Genomic DNA, 25,578 nt, shown 5'->3' with positions numbered 1-25,578 from the left:
TTTACTTCATAAAGATGCTCACCCTGGACCACAGACCCATACATTATAATAACAATAAAGTTGATGGGCTGATTATATTTGTATAGTAGTCACTGGATCATTCTGCTTTTCAAAATAAGGTAGTGGTCATCCATTGTACTATGGACTCTCTACATTGTTCTTCCTTACTCTTCAATGCAATTTTTTACCCTTCTGGTGGTGTGTGGGAGGATTTTCCACTTGCCATTTTCTAACTGCTGGGGTGATGGAATGGAGACTTGCTTCTGAGTGTGCTCACTCCTTACAGTTGAGAGTATGGTGGTGATGTTCTGCCTTTTTGGATGGTATTAGTGCTCATCCTGCTGTGGACCAGGTCTTGTCAGGTGATGAATGATGTCTTCTGTCACCATACAGTTTGCTCTTCTGATTGAGGCAACTTCTTTCCTATTGTCTCCCAATGTCAGTTCCCAGTAGATATTATGGTGGCTCTAGCTGAATTAGTAACACAAATCCTTATACGTGTGTGGCTAGGCATCCTTGTTCTGCTGCAGATTGGATGATAAACTCTCAATGCTGCCTGGTGTTGAACTGAAGGTTAACACTACCACCTTTGTCCACCTTGTTGTCCACCGTTCTACCATCTATTAGATGTCAGTTGCTGGTAGATATGGTGATGGTTGTGTTGGATTTTCACATGTTTTGATATGAGTTCTTGTAATGGAGGCTCACCTTCTCTACTAATTCCTGTATCCAAGGTTAAAGGTAAATGACCTTCTTATTCTGAGCTGGATATTCCTATTGTAGTATGTCTCGTGTTGGCTGAGATAGACCTCCTATTTACAGTCTGGTGCGCCATAGCCACTCTATATTAAGGGTCCCATACTTTTATTTACTTAACTTATTGAAGTCCCTCCTTTGATTCTGCCTTTGAGACACATTTTCATGTGGACAAAGAATGCACCAGACTCAGAACTGGTACAGCCTCCCACAGATGTGTTGCCTTCTATTTATTCCCACACTCCATGGTCTTTCTTTGGGTTGGTGGTTTCTTTTCCAACTGCAAATATAATAATTTAATTTTTTTTCTACTTTATCATTATGTATTCCCAAATGATGGTAATTTCTGCTTCATGTTGTAATAGTAACGTTATTCCTAACATTAGAGCTATGTCTATTATGACTACTGGAGAAACGTATCTGTGGAAGACATGACAGCAGTTGTTTACTGTGTTGAGTGTCCTTCATGGACACTGGCCTGCTCCTTCTACCTATTCAACTAACAGTCCTTTTCTCCAGTCAAGTGAAGTATAGGAGACCTTTGCTGCTTACCAGTTTGTAGTTGATGGGGTGGTGGACCTTGGAGAGCTTCTCATGACTATAAACAGCACTGGTGGTTAGTAGGATAGTGGTAATATATTCTGTGTTATGTGGTCAACCCTAAAACCACTAGTGTCTTTTCATGTAGTTAGTCTGTTCAGTTTATTTGATGTGACACACACACTGTACTGTCTGATCACACTCTAACCACATACTTCTTGGACTGCTGACATCTTGTAGGCAGAGTATATCCTCTTGCATTCAAAGGCAATTGGGGATATACCTGTGGAGGTTACCTCATGATATACCTCATGCTACATTGAATTCATCACAAGGAGTTATTGTTGAGAGGGATTTGAAGAACATCCCAGACTCGTAGATTCTCACTGGTTTCTCCACTCAAGGAGTTTCTGCAGTGAGGCATATCTCTACTCTCAAAGATGGAATTACGATGATGACCAATGTCTTTATTCTGACAGTTACATCACCATGTCCACCTGTCACCATCAAGGCAGGTTATCTTAATTGTAGGGTATGGCCATACATTTCAAACCCTCTCATATATTTCCAGTGTCAATGGTTTGGTCACTTAAAGATGTCATGTCATGGTTCATTGACATGTGCTCATTATGGTGGCAAGGACCACAATGCTTATGAGTGTGAAACGGACCCTCATTGCATCAATGGCAATGGCTCTTACCTATCCTACTTTTATTCTTGCCCTAAATGGTTGGAAAAAAGAGGTGCAGGATTTGAAAATGATTCAAAACATTACTTATTTTGAGGCTCGAAAGTTGCTGTCAACCACTTCATCTTGGATGTATGCTACTGCACTTCCTTCCACTACTACAGTGGGAATGCAGATGGATCTATCTGTGCCTCCAAAAGAATCATTCTCAAACCAAATGCAAAGTCTTTTGACCTCCATGGTTAAAAAAGTTGATGAATCAACTTCAACACCCATTTCTGTCCCACTTCCTTTGGTTCTGGGTACAGGCATTTCCTCGGATACATCTACTTCTCCCACCCCAAGGTGCAAAACAATCATTCGTTCACATCCTCAGTCGCTGGAATCCTCTTCCAACCTGTTCAATCGATCCAGGACAGGATCCATGGAGGTTGATAGACCTCCATCAAATAAAGACTAAAGAAAAAAGATGTGGTAGTAAACAGAAGGGTTCTCTACCAGTTTGCTTAAATATAAATAAAAATAGCCACCATGATACAATGGAACTGTCAAGACTTACGTTCTAATCTGGATGACATCAAAACATTGATTGCTTCCTATCATCTTGTATGTCTTTCCTTACAGGAAGCATTTCTGAAACCTGCCAATACAGTCACCTTTCGGCTGTTTTCTTTGTACAGAAATGTCAGGCTGTGTAATGGATGAGTTCATGGAAGAGTGGTACAGTTGGCTGATCAGCATGTGCCCACCCTGTCTTTGCCACTCGACACATTCTTGAAGGCCATAGCCATCCATATTTCCTTGGGTCATATTATCCCTGTTTTTTCTCTCTACCTGTTGCCTGGAGAGTCCTATGATCAATCAGACCTTGATGCTCTCATTGAACAGTTGCCATCTCCCTTTTTATCCTGGAGGACTTTAATGGACATTATCCCCTCTGGGGAAGTGTTGGTATTGATAGGAGGGCTTGCTCTGTAGAGCGTATGCTCTCTGATCACAACCTTTCTCTTTTCAAGACTGGTTCTTCTACTTATTTCCATGCACCTAGTCAGTCCTTTATTGCTCTTGATCTCTCAGTTTGCTCCCCTTCATTATTTTCCAATTTTTCATGGAGGGTTGACAATAATCCACAAGGTAATGATCATTTTCCTGTAATCTTGAAAGAGACTGGCCGTGGTCGATGCCACCTGAGTTGCGTGCCCCAATGGAAGCTGAATCAGGCACACTGGCCCTCTTTCACTGCTCTCACAGAACTTGATCCTGCCATTGTCTGTGAACCATCAATAGATGATGTATGGCAGCAGTAACTGACTGTATTATACAAGCAGCTGCTTAATGTGTTCCTAAAACCTTGACACATTTTCCAAGATATTCTTGTCCATGGTTGAATCCTGCCTGCCACATGGTACAGAAGGGTCAAAAACAAGCCTGGGATACTTTCAGTAGATATCCCACATTCTAGAACTGCATCGCTTTTCAGCGGGCCCGTGCACATGCTCGATGGCTAGGATGTCAAAGCCAGAGGGAATCTTGGATTAAGTTCACAGACAGCATATTTTCTACCACCAGTTCCAAAGTCATTTGGGACAAGATTCAAAAGGTCAGTGGGCAATATCACTTTGTCCCCCTTTTGATCTTGCTCTCTGAAGGCCAGGAAATAACTGATACCCTGAGCATTGCCAATACTCTAGGTGAAAGCTTTTGCTGGGTATCTAACACTTTTGCCTCTTCTTTCACCTTCTTAGCCATCAGGACTTTCAAGCTGATTGTCTCTATGACTATAATTGTCCCTTTACACTGGTGGAACTCAAACTGGCCCTTCATCAGTCTGGCAGTACATTGGTTGGACCTGATGATATACACTATGAGATGCTGCGCCATCTATCTCCTGCTTCTCTTGCTATCCTTCTGGTTTTTTTTAACTGGATCTGGCAGGAGATTGTTTTTTTCTGATGCCTGGTGCCAGGTTATTGTCCTGCCTTTCTCCAAGCCTGTGAAGGATCTCAAGATTCCTTCAAACTACTGTCCAATTTCTTTGATGAGCTATCTCTGTAAGACCTTAGAGAGGATGGTTAATGCTTGTCTTGTTTGGTTCCTCAAATCAAACAATCTTCTGTCACCCACCCAGTGTGAGTTCCGACGACAGTGCTCCACCATGGACCACCTGATTCGACTTGAAATGTCAATCAGAGAAGCCTTTCTCAAACAACAATATCTTGTATCAATATTCTTTGATATTGAGAAGGCTTATGATACAACATGGAGGTATGGCATTTTGCGAGACATCCATATATATGGGTTACGTGGCTATTTGCCCATTTTTATTAAACAATTTTTAATAGACAGGAGTTTCCATGTTTGTGTGGGTTCGACACTTTCCCGTTCTTTTCAACAGGGCTGTGTTTTGAGTGTCACACTTTTCAGTATAAAGATTAATGCCATCACTGAACAATTCCCTTTCACTCTTGCAAATGGGTTCTATATCGATGACTTTCACATCTCACGTCAGTTGTCAAACATGAGGTATATTGAGCGGCAGCTACAAACTGCCTTCAATCTTTTACTAAAATGAATCACAGAAAACAGCTTTAACATGCACTTTTTTTGGCAACGGGGGTATTCACCCTGATCCTGAACTCCATATTGGAGAAGCTGTATTGCCTGTGGTCCCTGAGACAAAGTTCTTGGGGCTTATCTTTGAACATAAGCTGACCTTTATACCACACATCAAGCAGCTAGGGTTTTAATGTGCAAGAGCACTGAACATCCTCCGTGACCTCTCTTCCACCAGTTGGGGAGTGGATTGATGTTCTATGCTAAAGATATATCGTGCTCTTATTTGATCAAAACTAAACTATGGATCACTGGTCTATGGCTCTGCCAGGACCTTGGTTTAAAAGATGCTGGACCCCATTAGTCATCAAGGACTTCAGTTCTTCACTAGGGCTTTCTGCACTTCACCAGTTTAGAGCTTATACATAGTTTCATGAACCTTCTTTGCATCTCTGCCAATTGGATCTGTCTTTACTATATGCTTTGAAACTTCGTTCCTTACCAAAGCATTCCACCTGGAGTTGTGTTTTCCTTCCTCGGTGGGTCATACATTTTCAGAACAAATGATCTGCCATTGCTCCTTTTGGTCTTTGTATCAAGGTGCAATTAGATGAATTGGGTCTTTTTTTGGATAACATTGCTGTATCCACTGGTCAGCCCGTCTCACCATGGCTCATTACAGTCCCCAAATGTGACATATCTTTAAACCATCTGAGAAAAGCAGACACTCACAATTGGAAGTACTGTCTGCTATTTGCTGAACATTGTTCAAACCACCCTTCCATTACTATTTATACAGATGGTTTGAAATCAATTGACTGTGTGGGCTCTGCCATGGTTTGTTGTGGTTTGATGGTTGTTCACAGAATTCCCTCTACAGCTTCTATGTTCACTGCTGAACTAAACACCATTTCTCTTGCTGTGGATCACATTGAAGCTGAGCAGTACTCAAACTGCACTATTTATACTGACTCACTTAGTTCTCTACTGGCCCTAAAATCTCTTCATGTCAGTTCACATCCTGTTCTTGCTGCTATTTAAAACTGACTGGCTTATTTGTATTTAAAATCTACTTATATCCAGTTTTTCTGGATACTGGGTCATGTTGGCATTCGTGAGAACGAGCTCGCCGACACTGCAGCTAAATCTATCTGCTCTGACACTATCTCTGCTGTGCCTGTTCCATACATGGACTATGGCCCTGTGTTCAAGGCTTGGCCCTGTGCCAGCTGACAGTTGACTTGGAGTGAACAATGTGAAAACAGGATTTTCCAAATAAAACCGTATATTGAACTTTGGCCTTCTTGCTTCTGTAAGGATCGGAAGGAGGAAGTTATTGTAACTAGACTACTCATTGATCACAGTTTTTTAACTCAACCTTTTTCTTTTATCTGGGACTGATGCATCAATGTATTGTCTGTGTAACACTTAGGTCACAATAAGCCACATTTTACTGTCTTGCTGTTGTTGAGAGTCATAATAACGGCGCCATTTTAAACATATTCTGTCCCAGGGTTTATCCATAACATTAGACAGTGTTATTGGTGTTGGTGACACTGTCCACCTTGGAAATGTTTTTAGTTTTTTAAAGTCCATTTATCTTTTTAATGCTATTTAAGTTTTTTAATTTATACAATAGGCCTTTTTTAATGTGATTCCCTTTTAAGAATCAAAGTCCATCTAGTTCGATATGAAATTAGAAAACAGCTTTAACGTCAAATAACTCAAAACCAGGACTGGAAAGGTGACTAATGTTGCTGTTTGAACTACCCGTTAGTCATCCTGGTGAGTTATGATAATTACAATTATGCTACAGAAAATACTTTACAACTTGTATTACTGTATTTTTCCTTTAATGCTGTAGCCTAGATATAAACATTGGTTTTGATGCTATTTACGTTTTTTTAAAACTGTTTTGTTTTACCTTAATTTCCTTTTATGAATTTTACTGAATTCACTTTAATTTTAACTTTTTAACTGTATGTTTGGTGCAGATAGCCTAACTACTTTGTGTCATGAAACACCACCAGCCAATCAAAACTTAACATTTTCTTTACATGAAAATATATTTCCAATAGATACACCTTTCCACCCATTTTTTCATTATTCTACTGGTGGAGGGCTATTATTGCAGCTTGGTGTCATCATGTACTACTGCAGTTCACATTAAACATTTTTTAAAACAATCATTAGTTAGCATTTTTTAAAACCAAATAATAATTACTTACTAGTTTTTAATCTACTGATTTGTTGCAATCTCCAGAGAGGTCTTGAGAAAGACTGTGTTGGTAGTGACCAGAAATCAACCTAGTGTTTTCTTGATAAAGGTCTGATGCATGATTTACTTCACTGGCATTTCCTACATTAAAATATGAATCAACTAACACTGAATGGGTGTCCAGGATTTTTTTACTGCTGCATTGGTTGACTGAGTGCTTTGTAAATTAAGTGAATGTTAAAGGATCTTTTACTTTTGTTCTTTTGGTATCATATCTGAAATGCTAAATAATGCAAGGAATGATCTATCAGTGTGTAAGTAGTGGGTACCTAAATTACAATAGCATATGTACCTTGTTTTCAATCCATTATCCTAATCACTAGTGACAACACTGTTTTAGACAAAATTTAACTCATGATATTACATTCATATTGGAGAATATTGTTTTATCTTTTTTCACATATAAAAAAATTACTATATACATGGCGTTTTTTATTTTATTAATTTACCTTTAAGTTGTTTTTTTTTCAGTTGCTTCAAAAAGAAATTGGTTGATAGATGTCCCATGTAACTTTATTCCATAAAGCCCCAAACAACAACATTAGCACTGATTTTAAAAATGTAACACAGGTATCAGGATGCTCTTGCTGTTTGTGGTGACCATAGTATGTATTGGTATGAAATACCATGAACTATAAAGATGCAAAGCCATCTCTGTCAGATGTTCTTTTATGAGTGGGAGATGGTTTATCAGTTATATTCATTTCACATTACATAACAGATCATCAGATACTTGATTTGTATACTGATTAAATGAGAGGAGTGTTTGGCATTGTCTTGGATTTACTTTGTAATAGTTATATATTACAAATTTAGATTACTCTTCTTGTTCTGTGCAATTTACTTTTTCAAATATTAATATATTTATTCTGTATTTTAGTAAGTCAATATCTTATCTAATTGTATTATATTTTGTAAAATTGTACAATAATGCTACTCAAGTTTAATATTTTCTTATTAAATGGTCATTAATAGCATAACTCACACTTTTAAGACTAGAATTCAGCACAGATATGCCTCCTATGACACTGAAAAGTACTGACTTCAAGACAAGTAAAGATGATGAGAGCATTATTAGTATGACTGTGATGTTGCTGTGTTTTGGAGTTACTGGAAATATAGTTTTTGCTAATGTCATGTTACTTCCAAAACCTTCAGGTAATGAGTTTAATCAATTATTTTGTATCTTAACATAAAAACTTTAGTGTTGGAATAAAAGCATTGTGAAATGAACTTTAATTGTAAAGAGAATACCAATACTGAAGAGATAAGTAAAATAAAACAAGATCAAAAGGAAGGACTGAGTTAAAAACAACAAATCAAAAGCTCTGAATAACTCCCCTTCATGCTAATATAATTCATTTATTGGGCCACCTTGCTACCATAATGGGGGCTGGAATGCTAACTTCAAAATGTAAGTTTATTTAGCTTACTTACCCCTACATGGTTATACCTTATTTTTATTTTTTATTTATTTTTTCATTTCATTTTTATTTACTTTCTTCTTCACTTTGAAGAGCAGTTGTCTTCCCACAACTGTCTGCAGGCAGTGAAGAGTGATATAGATGTGGGAAGTTGTGGACCTAGACACCCACATCTCACTTTCTTAAGTTCTATTTTTTTATTTTAATTTTAACTTCTATTGCTATTCCTTTATTTTATTTCTTTATGTGAGGCTGGTAAATGGAAACTAAGACTGATAGATGGTGTATCCTCACCACAATGTGGGTCATACTTGCACAGTCACCTCCAAAACCTAGGGTATATATTATATTGCATGTTATAGCCTGTACCCTGGGATTCTTTGAACTGGTGTAGCATTTCTTATTTTTGTTTCAGCTTATTTTTGGTTATGACAGTTTGTGTGTCAGGACTGGTATTTGATCATTTGTGATGTTATATAGTGTTAAAATTTTCCCACTTAATGGCTGAATAAATGTTTAAATACAAATAAATAAATATATTGCATTAATTTTCCTATACTTTATTGGTTGCTGAGATATAATACATAAAACAGGTTTATTCAGCCAATGATTTTAAGTTATTGCTTGAGATGCTATGCTTCCTTATGTAAACTTCAATAAAACATTTTTTTCTGTTGAATGTGGGCTTTCTAATTATTTGTAAGAATTTTCAATTGATGTGTTACACATTTGAATAAATCTTATATTTTACACAGTCTTTTTGTGTTAGATGTAGAAAATGAACTTGTTTATAAGTTGACAAAATGCTTCTTGTGTACAATAATCGTGTACTAAAACAATCTGATTAGCTTTGACTGAAACCTCACTTTGAAGAAAAAGTTACTTTTGTACACTCAAACCATTGTTGCATAATATAATTTTTGTAAATGCACAGCAGCTTAACTTGTAGTAATCTTGCAATCATCCACAGTGATTGTACAAATGTTTATGAACATTAGGCAGTTCGAAAATAATAATATACTTAAACATGGGATGTCCTTGTACGGGTTAAAAGTAAAGTGAATTTGGACAGGATAATGACATACTTTAGAGAATTAGTTGAGAAGTGAGGGAATTAGTAACTCCATCCTTAACATTATGAGTTAAAAAGTAACTGTGGAATGATTTGTTTTTTAAGTTTATTTTATGATTGTAGTATATTAACAACAGATAACATATTTATGCAAGGAATCAAATGTAAATTTACTTCAATGTAGAAATGATCCACTTTTTCTTGTTAACAAACTGTTTGTTAGATTAAGTATGATAGCAAATGTTTTACTATTGGATAAATATGTTTCTTAGTGTTTCTTGAACTGATGGATATAAAAAAAAATCATTTACTGTTCTTTTTCCCTGAGATGCAACTTATCTGGAGGTAATTTGTATTTGCAGGATATGAAAAATTTTATTTTATGGTGAAAATTCACTTTAGGTATTTTAAGTTCAGCAAGTTAGTAAATAATTTAGTAAAAGGACAGTAAGACCACTTGATGCTAAGGTAAAAAAAAAAAAAAGGGATTTCAGATTTTTTATATATTAGAAGCATGATTACTGGTTACCATAAAAACGTGAAGCTGTGAGCTATTGCAATGAAATTTTACTTTGTAATTGAAGATGTGAAATTTGGTTGAGAGAGAGAGAGGTGTCAGATGTGTGATGATTCTCAGTAATGATGGGGTGCTACTGAGCTATTAATTAATAAATATTATTAAAATATGAATTTTGAACCTAATGAAATTTTATGTAGCAAGTAAAGCTGTTCTGAATTATTGAAAAAAAATTATTTGTAGTTAAAATTATTTATGCTGTATTTTTGACATGATTTAAGATAAGGAAGATGATATTTGCTTTTGCCAAAATTATTGAAGGTTATAAAACTAATCACTTTAAAACTATGTAATAGTGAAATACTGACCAAAATGTTTCTTTATTTTGTTTATAAATTGTCAGGGTTACTAGACTTCACTTTTCTGTTAACTAATATTTTCGAGAATTCTGGTGATATTTTGAGGTTTTAATATCATTAGAGTACTGTTACAAATTACTGAGTTTGTACAGTTCAAGTTAGTAATGCTTAGTTAACCCTTGCTTGTATGCTGAATTCTTTCCTTTCTTGCTACCACTCAAGAAGTTTTGTTTTTATTTTTTGCTTTCTTTACTTATGCTTAAGTATCATTTCTTTCCTCTTTTTCTCTTTTTTTCCCATTTTGAGTTGGTAAAGATTTTAGTTGATGTTTATGATTAAGTAAAATCTTACTTTTTGGTTTTTAAACATAAAGAATCATTAAGCTGAAAGTGGGGAAAGTTGTATTTTCAGTTACTTCCTGTATACATTGATTATGTGTAATTAAGTATTTTAGTAATTATTGTCAAAGGTTTAGTAGGCATATACTCAATGAGTCCAACATTGTTGTGTTGCTTTATTCTAAGGTGTAGCTACAATGGCAAATTACTTATTCATGTGTTTTGATGTTAGACTGTAATACTTGCAAGGAAGAAGGTAGGTAAGTTACTAGAAATTAACTATACACTTGGCAACAAATACTTTTTTTTTGTCTCTGTAAATTATGCATTGTATATAGAATTATTTTACATTTATTTTCATTGCATTCCATGAGACCGCTTCAGTTATCTTACTGAATGTTTTTTGTGTCCTAAATGTGTAGCTAAGAAAAAATTAGTATATATATAGTTATACATTTTTCAATTTTTTTTATATTACTTGTACTATTTCTTTTTTTATTAATAGGATACCTAGTTCTTTGTTAATCAACCTTTTCTGTACTGTTGTTTAGAGCTTTTATATGTATTTGGAAATGTACTTTTGCTTTGATCTGATATTTCTTTCTAATTTTCTGAGTTACTGGTCATCTGTTTCTTTGAAGTATTTTAGTTTTTAGATTGCTTTCATTTTGGTCTTTGAACTACATCAGAATTAAAATATTGTAACAGTAGTGACTACCTTGTAAAATCATGAGACACTTAAGTAGTATATAATATGTATCTACAGTAAATTTTCATCTGTACAAATATCATTGGATATTTTACCTTCAGTTACTTCTCTCACCTACTTTATTTGATCTTCTTATCTATAATATTATATCATTGCTTATTTCACATAATACGAGATTCTGTACTCAGTGTAAATATTTCATTAAAATGTAATTAACTCAGTGTCAGTGTATGCTTTAACATTGGATACTGTATTTTTACAATAATTTTCTATAGTTTGTTAAAGAAAAAGAAACATTAGAATTATACAAGTAATTCTTCTTTCAGAGTTGACTTAGGTATTGTGTATTATATTTTAAATTATGTTGTAAGGAGCTCTCCAGTTTTTTTTTAGGTTTTTAAATAAGCTGTTAGACCATGTACTTAATTCTTATTTTTGTTGCATTGAGTACCAAAATGTAAACTGACAATATTTAAACAGTAGTCCAACCAATAATATTTTCCAGGACTCTGTGGTTTACCAAAACTTATCCATTCACTACTGTTGATCAGTATTTGCTTGAATTTTGGTCAATTAATCTCTCTCTATATACAGTGACTCACTTACATAACCCAAAGTATGTTATTACTACAAAATTCTTTAATGTTTTTTTATGTATGCTGTAGAACTTTGATGTAGAACTTAGTTAGGCTTATAATGCCACTATGTCAGATATCATGATTCTGGATTTCTTTTGTGCACATAATTATAACACATGACAATATGATATGGTGATTTACAATTCTACTGTAAAGTGCCTTAAATGTTTTGTGAAGTTAAACTTTAGAAAATCTTTTGTAATATTTATTAGTTTTACTATACTAAACCTATTACGTTATACTAATGTTGCATTTTTCTGAAGTATGAGTAACAGAGAATTGACACAGTTTTCTTGGTGAACAGCTATTGTGTGTGTTATTATTGTAGTGTGTCATATACTTGAGCAATACATAGATGTTCATTCATAAGTGCATTATGTTTCATATATTGTGTTGACCTTCAAAACCAAATGATTTGTGTTTTCATGTAATTACTTTCATCAAGTTTAATTTATAATTATTTTCATTTACTTTTGATGGTTTTAATGTTTAATGATGTTTTAGTATTATACTTATAAAGATTATCTTACATTTCTGACTAACTTAAAATTAAGCTAGACTTATCACCTGATGTATGTCAGTGATAATGCAGCACATTCTTGTTGTTATTAAATTTTAGTTTCCTGTTGTTTTGGCTTATGGCTTGAAGTATTTTTTGTTCTTTCAGTATACAGGATTACTTTCATTAACATACAAGTTCTTAAATTGTTTTTATGTCTCCTTTACAGTGGTAACTTACTGTCAATTATGAACCAGTTTTGACAGAAAGTAAACTATTTATATAATAAATGTATATTTACTCATGCAAAGTATGAATCAAATAATATATCAACTTTGGAGCATAAAATTGTCATGTTGGAAAGGATAAATATTTTATATACTAATTTGTACAGTAAATTTACCCTTAGCTCTTTTTCAAGAAAGAAAAGTTACATCTGTGGACTTTATTGATCCTTGCCCTGGTTCACATGAAACTAGTAACAAGTTTCGTGTCAAAAAGGTTCATATTGTTATTCCACAAAAACAGGGGTAAGTTTTTAAAATTGAAAATAGAGACCTATAAAATGCATTGTTTGTGGTTTCTAATTTCTGTTCAATGAACATGAGTACTTATAATATCAGATTGTATACAGATTTTAAACAGGAGATGAACATTGAACATACATTTAAGAGAACATGTAAAATAAATTAGACATAAATTGGATGTAATCTATAATAAAATTATCTATGTGGCTACCATAGCTCCAAGAGGAAAGAACCTAGAAAGTTGAAATTTTACACCCATATCACATGTATCCTGAGGGTTGCACCTGGATGTTATTACTTATCCATGTGTGTGCATGTATGTGCATGGAAATTTTAATGAAGTAAGCTAGTGAAAAACCACATATAAAAGAAGTGATTCCATATAGTACTTTCCTCTATATGCAATTATGCTTGCCCAATATTCCTGCCTTTGTCTTCCCTTCATAACTCTTTAACAGTATCTCTTTGCCATTCTTATTCTCTCTGAGGGTCTCTATCAAAATCCTGAGGGGTTTTTTGGTGACATCTTTTCCCATCTTTCCTCCTTATTGGCTTGTTTGTTTTTTGGCTTTGGATTTTCATGTGTGGTTTCTATGTTGTTGGGACCTTCCAAGTTGTAATGTGACCTTAACTGTTGTCCTTTTACCAGCATTTTATCTTCAGGATTTATATATGGCCCTATTTTTGCAGCATAATAATAGCATAATAATTATAGTGATTGGCTTACAATTAATGTTGGAGTACCACAAGGTTCTGTTCTGGGCCCTTTATTATTTCTCATTTATATAAATGATATTCTTTACCAACAGTTTTCTGGAGATATCCAAGCCTATGCCAATGATATTGCTGTTGTTTATAGTAAGCCAAATCTAATTAATGAAGCCATTATTTCTAGTGATCTTAATAAAATTAAAAATTGGCTTTTCTGTAATGGCTTATCCTTAAATATATCTAAATCTTTTCTTCTTCAGTTTAACCTTTATGGTGTCATTCCAGCTTTTCCTTCTATTTTTTATCATTCCAATGATTGTTATACTTACCCTAATTGTAAGTGTCCCAAATTGACTCAAGTTTCCTCTGTTAAATATTTAGGAATTATTTTAGATCGAAAATTAAATTGGCAATTTCATATTAATTCTTTAGTTAATAAATTAAAATATAGTTCTATGCTAATTTTGAACTTAGTCATTGTGCTCCTTATCATATTTTGTTAAGTGTATATTATGCTCTCTTTCAATCTTTCTTACAATATTGTATTTCAATTTGGGGTGGCACATATAAGACTTTTTTAATTCCTATTCACAAGTTGCAAAAAGTGTTTTCTCTCTTATTTTTACTCATAGGCTTGATACCGATTTCAGTAAATTTAACTCCCCTCTTTCATATGATAAACTTTATTTATATTTTTTAGCTTTATCTACAATGCATGTTTCTTTTAATAGGCCTTTTAAAGTCACTTCATATTTTACACGACTTCAATCTTTTTTTCCAATTAATGTACCCACACAAAACAGTTACACTTCATCAATATCTTTATTTGGCACCTCAGATTCATAATTTTATTCCTTATAGTATAAGATCTTCTATTAATCGTGTTAATCAAAAGAAATACTTAAAACAATGGATCTTAAATACTGATGATAATATTCTGGGAACTTTATTTTGATTTTGTAAGTTTTGATTTTACTTTATTATGTGTTTAACCATCACAGGACGAGTTAACTCTTTGTTGATGGTTTTATATTGTTATTTGATTTTTGTGTCTAATTTATTGCTTAATAAATTTATTATTATTATTATTACATGTTTAACATGATCCCTGAGTTCTTATTGTCACAAGTTACATCAGTGCAACAATAGACTATCCTTTCCAATCTTGTCCATTTGTCTCAAGTGGAGCCCAGTATGGTGCCTGTTACAGTGTGTCATCCTTTCTAGTTGTTTTTCGTTCTCTCTATTTATGTGCTTATTTTTTTTATTAGAGCACTGTTAATAATGGTACATAACAAGCAGACTTACCTCTGCAATTTGAAGAGCATTAATTCTATCCATGGTGGATATGCAGTGTTTTATGATTGAGAATTCACTCTCAGATAAATATATATATATAGATGTTAAACATGCCATTTCTGTAGTCAAGGTTCTTGTCTAAAATTATGAGTAATTATATGTAAATTGTTGTTAAAAAGTTTAATTAACCATGTATTCATAAGATTGATATGCTTTGACAACCATCATATTATGCACAAAATAATACATTGGTGATTAAAGCAACAAGGGGATTAATTTAAAAACTCACTTAATTTAGTAGAGGTTAAATTTTACTTAGTCTGTGGTATAAAACTGATAAATGTGTAAAACTAATACAATGATAACTGAATGGGAAGTATAATATGTATTTACTAGAATAGGTAGCATGAAAATTGGGAATTCATAAGGACATTTATTTTTTATATGACTGAGTAGAGGTATTGTAAAAATGCTTTCAATATCTATGTTTTTAGCTATTTTAGAGGTTTTAGGTGGTACTTTAGTTAAATAAGAGTTATTGTCCCAATTTCAGGCATAATACAAATTTGAAGCAGAAAGATGTAACACTTGTAACACAGATATCAATGGACAGAATGGGAGTCCTACAAAGAAGCTTGTCTTCCTGGGAAGGGCCAGTATCTTTAGTAATCTATATTTCATGGAAAGGTCAGAAAGAAAGTAACATAGAATGGCAAAGGTAATTAGTTTATTACTTGCTTACCTTTTGTTCTTAAGTAATGAAGGTAATTTTATGATGATAGATAGCTGAAATCTAACATTTTAGGTAATAATGTGTACTGTTTTTTTTGGTATGACAATGTTACTGCCATTTTCTGGTTTATCAAAGTTTTTCTTTCTTTGTTATTTTAAAGTTATTTGACATATAATTACTGCAGGTTAGTTCTGTTTGCTTTTTGTTTTGAGTTTGATTATATTATAAAATAATGTCTTCTGTATATAACTGGGATAATGTGAAAATCTGATAACTTGTACTTTAATTGTGTAAGTTAGAATATAGCATAGCCAGAGACTTTCATTAAAATTTATTAAAAGAAAAGCTTCAAAAATAACTGAAAGAAAGAGAAAAAGGATTATGTGAGTTAAATGATGTTAACTGAAACAGTTTTGCAGTATAAAAACTTAAAACATTGCATGATTTTTTACTAACAAAAAACTATGAGAAAATTTTATAAAGAAATCTCTCTTAGTAAAACTAAAATATAAGATTTCTTAGCTTTTTTAATTAATTGACCTGAACTAAAATGTATGAAAAAGTATATCACTATTTTTTATTTTTATGTAGTTCATGAAATTGTAGAATTTCATAGTAGTAAGTATAATAATAAGTAATATCTATACTACAAATAACTGAAAGGTTCAAAATATTCAGTACATAATTATTTTTTAATAATTGACTGAATTATAATATACTTAATTATTATGGTATGTAGATACCACATATCTTACCTTCCTACAGTGTATATTTATGTTTACAAAATTTACAGCATTTTAATTCAGGGTATGGTAAGTCTGCTTAGGTGTGATTGTTCAACTGAAGGTGTTACATTCTGTATCATGACTTGACCAAGTTTGTCCTATGCTTTTGCATTTTGAACTTAAATTCATTTATTTGAAGATTATGAATTAAATTATTTAGGATTATATGTTGAAGTATCCTTAAATTAATAAGAACTTGAGTTTGTTGTGATTATATGGTATTCAAATTCTTTGTTTTGGTTATTAACCTGATAATAATGACTACTTACAATGTAAGCAGGTGTGCAATTTTCGTAGAAATTCTTTATAAAAATGAAAGTAGTTGATAAAATCATTTTAAATTTGTCTTGCATGATGCTAATATTATGAAGTTTTTAGGAAAATAAGACATTTAATTTTGAATTTTTCTACTATTTATTATAAAATATTTGCTATTTAATGTAGTTATATCCACTCAGAATCAGAATAGGTCATGGGCAATGTGATTATTGAGTGTAAAAATACTATTTATTATGTTATAGATTTCAAATTTTATTTGCTTAATTGCTTGAGCCTCCTAAATGAATATTAAGTATTTTCTAAAGTAAATGTTTATATTTTTCTGTTATATCATTAACTCTAGATCATACAGTGCAATGAAATGACTAAATTTAAGAAAAGGAAATATGTATATATATTTTAAATGTTTATAGATTGTTTTATAATTTTGTTTTTTCTCATATGAATAATTTCACATTTTTATCTTTTCACTTATAGTTTATTTTTAATTCTCTTCTCCGATTCTTTTTTTTTTATTTTAATTATAGGTATGTCAATATGTTTTTGCCAACATGAACCTGTGATTGTAATATTTGTTACTGGGCAAAAGTCATCCACAATCTCTTTTGCTAACTCTTGCACACACAAAATCAAACTTTGTTGAGTTAAATGTATACAACCATAAAATTTTCAAATATGCAGTTGTAAGCACAAATAATAATAATTAATTAAAATATAAATGTGAAATCTAAATGCAATCTAACTGTTTAGCAACCTAATGCATTTAAGGTAAGAAACACTTGCCAAACATTGGGTACACTTCAAGAGAACAATGAACTAATTTTCTATCTCGTGCTACAAATCCATACAGTGGTAGAAGTATCTTCAGGCTAAAACTGAATATTGGAAAATCTCCTCATTTTAGTTATTATAAGCATGTCATTCAACTTTAAACTGTAACCTAGCAACACAGCTTTGACTTTGCAAGTGGGCATGGCTGACTTTAAGCTCAGAAATATTAGAATGTAAAACCCCCAATAAGAAATTCTTGAAAATATTCCAGAAGCTAATGAAAAACAGGTGGAACATCAATTTGACTTTGTATGCTGACAGTCTTTATTATATTTTCATAGTATCACATAATAATTTGTAAAGATTAGACCTATAACTGTAGGTGGATCATTTGACAGCAAAACCTTGCAGTTTTAAATGTTTCTTTTTAAAATAAAGGAATACAACTTGATAATACAAAACTTTAAGTTATAACATACTCAATAATAATTTCATTAAATACATTCATATTAGAGTGGTTTAATTAAATTTTGAATGTAACTCAGTAAACATGTACAGAAGAGGTTTAAAAATGGTAACATTGACATTGGGTTAATCCTGTCACCCTGGGTATCCTTTACTGTGCATGACACAAAGTTTTAGCATCTTACATTCAAAATTTTATTAAACTACTTTATGTTTATATTATACCAATTACTGTAGCATAAAATATAAGCAATTGATCCATATTTTAATAGTATACAAGTTTTAAGTTTCCACAAGGACTTATTTTAAAAAATCTTAAATTCTCCTAGTATGACACGTGACACATTTTCTTGAGGTATCTAGTCTCCTCTATTTGATCTACCACCCCTTCAAAAAGTATAAAATGAAACATAACTTACTCATGATAAAATCATTATTGCTCAGACAAACCAAACTTTTTATAGCCTTCAATTTTGTTTGTGTTCAGAGCTATCAAATGGAAAATTTAGACCCCTTCTGTCACATCTTCTCTCTCAGAAGTTGTTAATGGCTATCTCATACATTTAATTATATTTTAACATTAGAAAATCGAGTTTTTTTATCCATCATGTGATGTATTGTATAATATTGTATTCTGATGAGGTGAGCATCAGTTTAACTCAGAATACAACCTTTTTTTTTCTGTGGGAAAGTTAACAGTTATCTTAGATTAATTTTTAATAGCTTTTGTCACAAAGTTAGAAAGCCAGAAAAATTGTAGGAGTTATGAGAAATTGTTTACTTTTTAGGATGTTAAAACTTGGCTAAATATTTAATTAAATAAAAATTATTTATTTCATTACTACCATTAGTATAGAATAGTAGGTTTACATATCCTAGACAATCAACAGCAATCAGGTTTGGTAAATATATTTCTTGGTTTTCCTGTTTATTCTTCATTTATTATTATAAAAGTAACTAAAATGTAAAAAAGGAATCTTTTTAGGTAAGTTAAAATTAATTTATGTAAAATAAATGATAATATAATAAAAAATGTTTCATGAGGCATGCATGCAGGCAGCTTGTAGTAGCTCACTGGAGAAGACAATCTAGCTTCTCAGACAGGGGCTAAAGAGCAGACAGTTTTGAAGATGTAGACATTAAATATCAGTGCAAAAAAATGTAAGTTTAAGGTTGTCATAGAAATTGTTTCCAAGGTATTAATGATACTGATTCCCAGTACAGAAATTGAGGTAATTGGGAACCATTGTTGAGTTGGCCAAAGTAGTGCAGTGAGAAAAACCTAGCATTTTGAGAAATGAATGCTGGATTTACTTTGTAACAGTATTTGTACAATGTATATAGTTTCATGACAAGTGACAATTGGCACCTCGTCACTAGTAATGATGACCGTGACAAATAATTGTCCTTATCATATTCATGGATGTCAGAATTTAAAGTCATATGGTTGTTTACAGCACAAGAGCAAACTTAACAAGAATAGCTTTTAGTATTTAAATTTTGAGAGATAAGTATACCTAATTTGGAGTGATATTTTAACTGTTCTGTTGATTTTTGTCCAATCTACCATTACATAATAAACTTTCAAAGAGAATATTATTTCTTTATCATGGTATTGGTGAACTAATATATAGTTTTATCTTGGAAATTTATCTTAACCTGGAATGTTAGTGTGTGATATACATGCATGATGTGTGTCTGTAAGCCTTGTGTTTGTGTATCCATGTTTGATAAGTTGCCAGTAGATGCACATTCAGCTGGACTTATGTAAGTTAATAAGAATATGAATTGGCTTTGTGACAGTAGTTATATATAGCTTCATATATAGCTAGTAACTGATGACCATGACAAATAATTATTTTTATCACATTTATGAATATTATTACCACCATCATCATCAACAGTAGTGAAAAATAAGTCAGAAAATAAGTAACATTGGTAGAATAATGCCAGAAAAATAGCAAAGATAGAAAAATGTGTAAAAAAAATTGAAATACCTCACTAAAACTGAGTAAATATTCAGCAAGAGGCATTCTGAGGAACAGAATTCCCTCAAATAAAAGTTTTGGCCTTGGGGTTGGTGATAAATGATCATTGTTATTTAGTTGACAATTGCTATGAACAGTTTGTTACTGATCACTTGTCATGTCAATCATTTATTGCAGGCATTCATTTTAATCATGCTGGCAGTCATTTGTTATACCAGTATATACAATACTTATTGATTTTGCAGTTTGTATTATGATTATTATTTACTTTTGGAAGTAATCAGTTGAATTGTATTACTTGTTTAGTTCCGTTTTTGAGATATTTGCAAAATTAATTGATTGTTAATGCTTCAGTTTGAAGAACTTTATGTGCAATGTTTAGAACCAAGAACTTTTATTATGGCACATTTGTAATGTCATCTATTTGTATTTTTCATTTATTATTTATTGTGGAGTAAAGAAATAAAGTGGTTATATATATATTTTTTTAAGGTTATATATTCAGAAGAAGGTTAATGAATTGAGCTTACATCCAGGGAGCTCTGTAACAGTTGTGTCAAGTTTGGCAAGCTTAGAAGACTATCCAATTAATACACTCAGAAACATTGCCATTAAGTAAGTGAAGGAAAGAATTAAATAAAGTTAATGAATGCATTGTTTATATATATGTTATATGCTTAAAGTATGAGATTTTTAGATTATGATAACACAATCAAGTTTTAGATGAATTAGCATTAATCCTTCTAATGCCATTTTTTTTCCATTTTAGATCTGTTTAGAAATTCTTTTTATGGCATTAATGTTAAGGGCTTTATACACACACACACACACACACGCATGCATGCACACAATGTATGCAGATAAGTATATGGTAATATTAGCTTTCAATAATTTTGTCTCTTTCCAGTCATTCATTCAGAGGAATACAGAGGAACCATTTACAATAGCATAAAGTTATTGATATTCACCACTTGATAAATTAAATGTGATCTAATTATAACACAGGATTATTATAAAAAAAAGTGTAATCATTTAGTCTGTGTTGTTACTTTGTATAATAATTCTACTGATACTGGTTTTCTTCTGCTGGCTTGAACAAAAAGATAAAATGAACAGAGGTCTTCATACTTCTGTTCATATTTAAACCTACATTTGGATCTAATTTTAATAAAAGATCACTATTGTCTGCTAAGTTTTAATTATTTAAGTTTGCAATTTATGTGGTTCATTATATTGTTGCTAAAAATGTTATTGCTTATTCAATTAGATGAAAAATACCATGAATCATTATAGTGGTTTGTAATTGGGTTTGCCCAGGAATTTCAAAAAAAATCTACAATAACACATGGGAAAGAAAATAGATTGAAAAAAAAAGACTTGTTTTTGAAACAGCACTCAAGATCTCCTATCTCAATGGCTTAAGACTGCTAAAATATTGACAGTAACAAAAAAGTTGATTTTTTCAATGGTTAGAAAAATATAAAATTCATCAGTTTGTTCTTTGTATTATAATTGTTCATGTAATTTTTGTTTCAGAAGTCTATATAAAAAACATCTATGAATATATTATTCAAACCTACTAAAAAAAATCCTGTGTAGGTCATAAGACTGTTTCTTCTACATGTGACATGTGTGACTACCTCTACACATCACCACCAGACTATCATTTCTCATTTGGCAGTATTCACCATGCCCTTCCACACCTTCTGCTCAGCCCTAGTCAGTTGTTTTTAAAGCATGAATCTCAGGTATGTGTTGTTTTATTTCTTTCTGTTGTTTTTTTGTTTTTTTCATTTCCTTCTTTTTGGTTTATACTGTGTTTTTGTTATCCCGTTTGGTGATGGTATTGATACACCATTTTCCTGCTATTTTTGTCCATTTAGTCCACTCTTGTAACTTTTCAGATGAGCTCCCACATTTTGGACAACTAGATTGGTTCAGTTTATCCTACTTTTCTTCATTTTCCAGCATTGATCTTCCTCTTCCCAACTGAGGTTTTTTTTGCTGGAACCCTATGGGATTTCTGGTGGCATTTACTCCTCTTCCCTTCCCTTGTTGGCTAGGTGTTTTCTTTAGCTATGGCTTGACACAGGTGATTCACATCTCTTTAGGTTTTTTATTGTCTGTGATGCTATATTTTTGTGGACCTGTTGTTTGGTTCTGTTTATAAAGGCTATTCTCATGGCCCCATTTTTATGACATTTTGGGTTTACTCTGTCCTAGTTGTCATGGGTGGTATTTGTCTGATGGGACTCCTTGTTTTTCCTTGTGAGATGTTCTCCTGGCATGGCTCCGAGCTCCATTTCCTGATTTTACTCTTGCAGACACTGAGTATCAGAGTTTCCTGCAGTACCACTGTTTGACATACTTCATGGCAATACATGGCTTTTCCTTTTTCCATCTCGGGGTTTCTGTTCATATCAATGTCTATCCTAGGCAGTCTTTGTCCTCATACCCAAACCGGTGTCATGTCTGCTCCACACAGGTTTTGCTGCTGCCAGTTTGCCTATTATGAAATGTTATACCTTTAGGGTTTTGTCCTTCAGTCTTGTTTTTGTGTCATCTGTTTTTGTTGAATGTTTGCCCTGTTGTTCAGCATAATAATACCCTGGGGACTGTAATGCAACATGTACATGGACAATTGGCTTCTTCTTTATATTTCCAAATGGGAGTTTGCCAGTCCTACTTATCTATCAGCTCCTTCTCAAAGATGTGTGTATGTGATGTTTGATCACTCTGGAGAGGTCCTTGTTCATTCTCTCCAATACTTTGTTCTTTTGGGTGTTTTCTTCAACACTCATCTAACATCTAAGTCAAGCTCAATTTTCTCTTTTCAGACTCCATTTTATGGACTGTGCTGTCTGTTCCTTTACTTCCTATTTGTGAGGTTCTATAGCTCTTGAGATTGTGGTAGTCACCTCCGACACCTGTCATAAATCTTGGAAGGGCTTGTATGAATTTGCTTCAGTGGGCCCTTTATGACCAGTGGAACTTCATGTGGGATCTCTTGGGTGCTCATCTTCATCTTCTCTCTCCCTTGCTTGCCAGTCTTTGTTGGTGTTGGCAGGAGTCTCACTTTCTTCTCTGGGGCCTGAGTTACATCTGTTTACATGGGCCCACACATGTCAAATTGTTTGATTGTTTTTCACATCTTGTTTATCCCAGGTGTGGTCCCTGCATCCTGCCATTTTTCAATGGCTCTGTCTGCACTTGGGTGCATCACATATAGATTCCTTTGCTGCTGCCCTCAATCTCAGTTATCTTAATTTTGGTTCACAGTTTCTTTTACTCCAGCTTTGGCTGTCAGTGCCTTCAGCTATGATTGGTCTCTTCTGTTCCTTTATATTTATCTTCCCACCTGTTTCCTTCTTTTGGTGGTCTCCTTCATTGATGCTACTTCATGCATGGTTGTTCTGGTTGCTCCTTTCTAGTCTACTGAACCTTGATTCCTTCAGTTTCTCAACTGCAGATGATCCCTTCAGTCCTAACCTGCTCCATCAACCCAGTCACTGGTGCTCCATCCTGCACCATCTTTTTCTCCATTTTCCCACCTAGCTTTCATCATTTTCTTGGTTAGATCTTCCAGTTTCTCTTGCCAAGTAGCTTCACATTTAGCTTGTTCCATTTGCCCTTCTTTGGCTACCTGTCTATGAAAGTGGGGTATTAGTTTGTCCTGGAAGTGTCTTATGTAAACCTTTGAGAGGGGTTCTTTGGTCTCCTAAATTTCAGGTGCTGGGTGGTATTATCCCATGTCTTCCATTTTTCCTGTTTCTGCACAGCTTAACCACTTGGGTTCGACTTTTGATCCAGGTGGCTTCTTCCTTATGTCACCTACCTTCTTCATTGGCTACTGGAGGAGAATCTACTATAGGGAATATGGAGGATTTTGCACATGTTTATTTTCCACTACCACACCATATCACTGTTTTTGCTTCCTCAGGGTATCACCAACTGCATGTGGCTTTTTTCCTGACTTTGGTATGGGTGTTTTTTAGGGGAACTCAACTTCATCTTCTCTTTGGGTCCTGCTCTGTGGCAAGTGGTACCTAATCAGGTATTCTGTCTGTATGCTGAATGAGTTTCACTAAAATGACTATAATCATTTACAATCATCCTTTCATCAAATTCACACAGTAGGCCATGTTTATTCATGTTTTTCCATGACTGTGTATGATCACATTTGTGAGTGTCTCACAAGATAACGTGGCTATAAATTCCTTGTGATACTTGTGTTATAATATGCCTGTTCCTGGCTACACTACCCATAGATGGCATAAGTAAAGCAGGAGATTGTTGCCCATTCCTGTTGTGCCTCAATTGAATACATTGGAATGGTCTGCTTTTAAAAATAGGGTTTTGTTATTATCCATTGTACTTTATTGGGTGTTGCAGTTTTTCCAGACACCCCAGTATACAATTTTCATCTTTCTTTCAGTAGAGTGTGGGAGTCCTTACCACTTACCAGTTCCAAGCTGCTGCAGTGAATAACAGTGGAGACAACTTGCTGGATGAGTTCCACAAAAATGGCTATAAGCATTCAGTTCAGACTAGGACAGTAGTGTTTTCCCACAGTAGAGGGAGTTACCTGATCTTCAAGATGAATGGTTTTCCTGATGAAGATGATTAAAATGAAATATGGAAGGTACATAGTCAGGTGATAGGGGGATCATCATTCTTCGTCCCTGAAACAAAGTACAATAATTTAGTTAAGATATAGATCTACAGGCATCATCAGATAATATTTATATATATAACAGATACACTGTACACTTTTAACTGAATATATATATATATATATATATATATATATATATATAAAAACTGATGATGCCTGTAGATCTATATTTTAACTAAATTATTGTACTCTGTTTCAGGGATGAAGAGTGATGATCCCCTATCACCTGACTATGTACCTTCCATATTTCATTTTACACGTTCTCCCCTGAAGAGAAGGAAAGCTGCTGAATTGTGTAAATATGAAAACAAGAAAGAAGTGACCAAAAGGAGAAAAGAACATAGTCTACTTTTCCATTGCTGTCTGATCAGCTTCTCAAGAGCTGTTGCTTCCTCAACACTAATCGTCAGTGAAGTAAAATGTCATCACACACCTGGTTTAGCTCTTCCACTGATATTGGATTATGTCTGCAGCAGTGTCAATGGTTGTGGCAATGGCACTGATACTGCAGCAGGCACATAGTGTCTTGCATAGTCCTTAGTCAATAAAGGAAGCCAGACTTCACTCCAGTGTTCTGAATTGCAAGGTAGCATGCCTTTACTTCTTCCCTCAGTCATTGGGGAGCATGCTGTTGTAGACTGCTCAGTTAGTTTTTGTGGTTGTGACACTTGTGAAGTCTATGTCTGTGACCTGCTTTAAGTGTCCCTTTCCTCTGGATGGCACAATCCACTCACAAGGCATTGATGTGCAAGCTGAGCTGTCCAAATGACCTCTAATTGGGTGCCATCCTCCTATCCTTGTATGGATATGACTACCCAGTGAGTGAGTAAGATATTGGAGACTGAGTTAACCAGTCATATAAGTCTTTACACAGGTTTTGGGTTATTCATCTATCCCTTAAAATTGATTTTCTGTGCAGTGGATTGCAGAATGCCTTTGTGACATGTTTCTGCTTCTGTCCTGGGTTTTTCCTT

At 33.4% G+C, this 25,578-nt stretch overlaps 1 protein-coding gene across 1 annotated transcript in view; it reads left to right on the top strand.

Moving 5' to 3' along the window:
• LOC143225152 (xylosyl- and glucuronyltransferase LARGE1-like) overlaps positions 1 to 25,578 on the top strand; it is an 83,365-nt gene that overhangs the window by 24,187 nt on the left and 33,600 nt on the right. The window contains exons 5-8 of the mRNA XM_076454070.1: positions 7,810 to 7,973; positions 12,781 to 12,901; positions 15,462 to 15,626; positions 20,422 to 20,544. Coding sequence (XP_076310185.1) covers positions 7,810 to 7,973; positions 12,781 to 12,901; positions 15,462 to 15,626; positions 20,422 to 20,544 — 573 coding nt within the window. The remainder of the gene's footprint in view (positions 1 to 7,809; positions 7,974 to 12,780; positions 12,902 to 15,461; positions 15,627 to 20,421; positions 20,545 to 25,578) is intronic.

This window comes from Tachypleus tridentatus, chromosome 9 (genome assembly GCF_004210375.1).
Source record: "Tachypleus tridentatus isolate NWPU-2018 chromosome 9, ASM421037v1, whole genome shotgun sequence".
Lineage (NCBI taxonomy): Eukaryota > Metazoa > Arthropoda > Merostomata > Xiphosura > Limulidae > Tachypleus > Tachypleus tridentatus.
The sequence above is the reverse complement of the archived record's forward strand: the minus strand, read 5'-3'. Positions and strand labels throughout refer to the sequence as shown.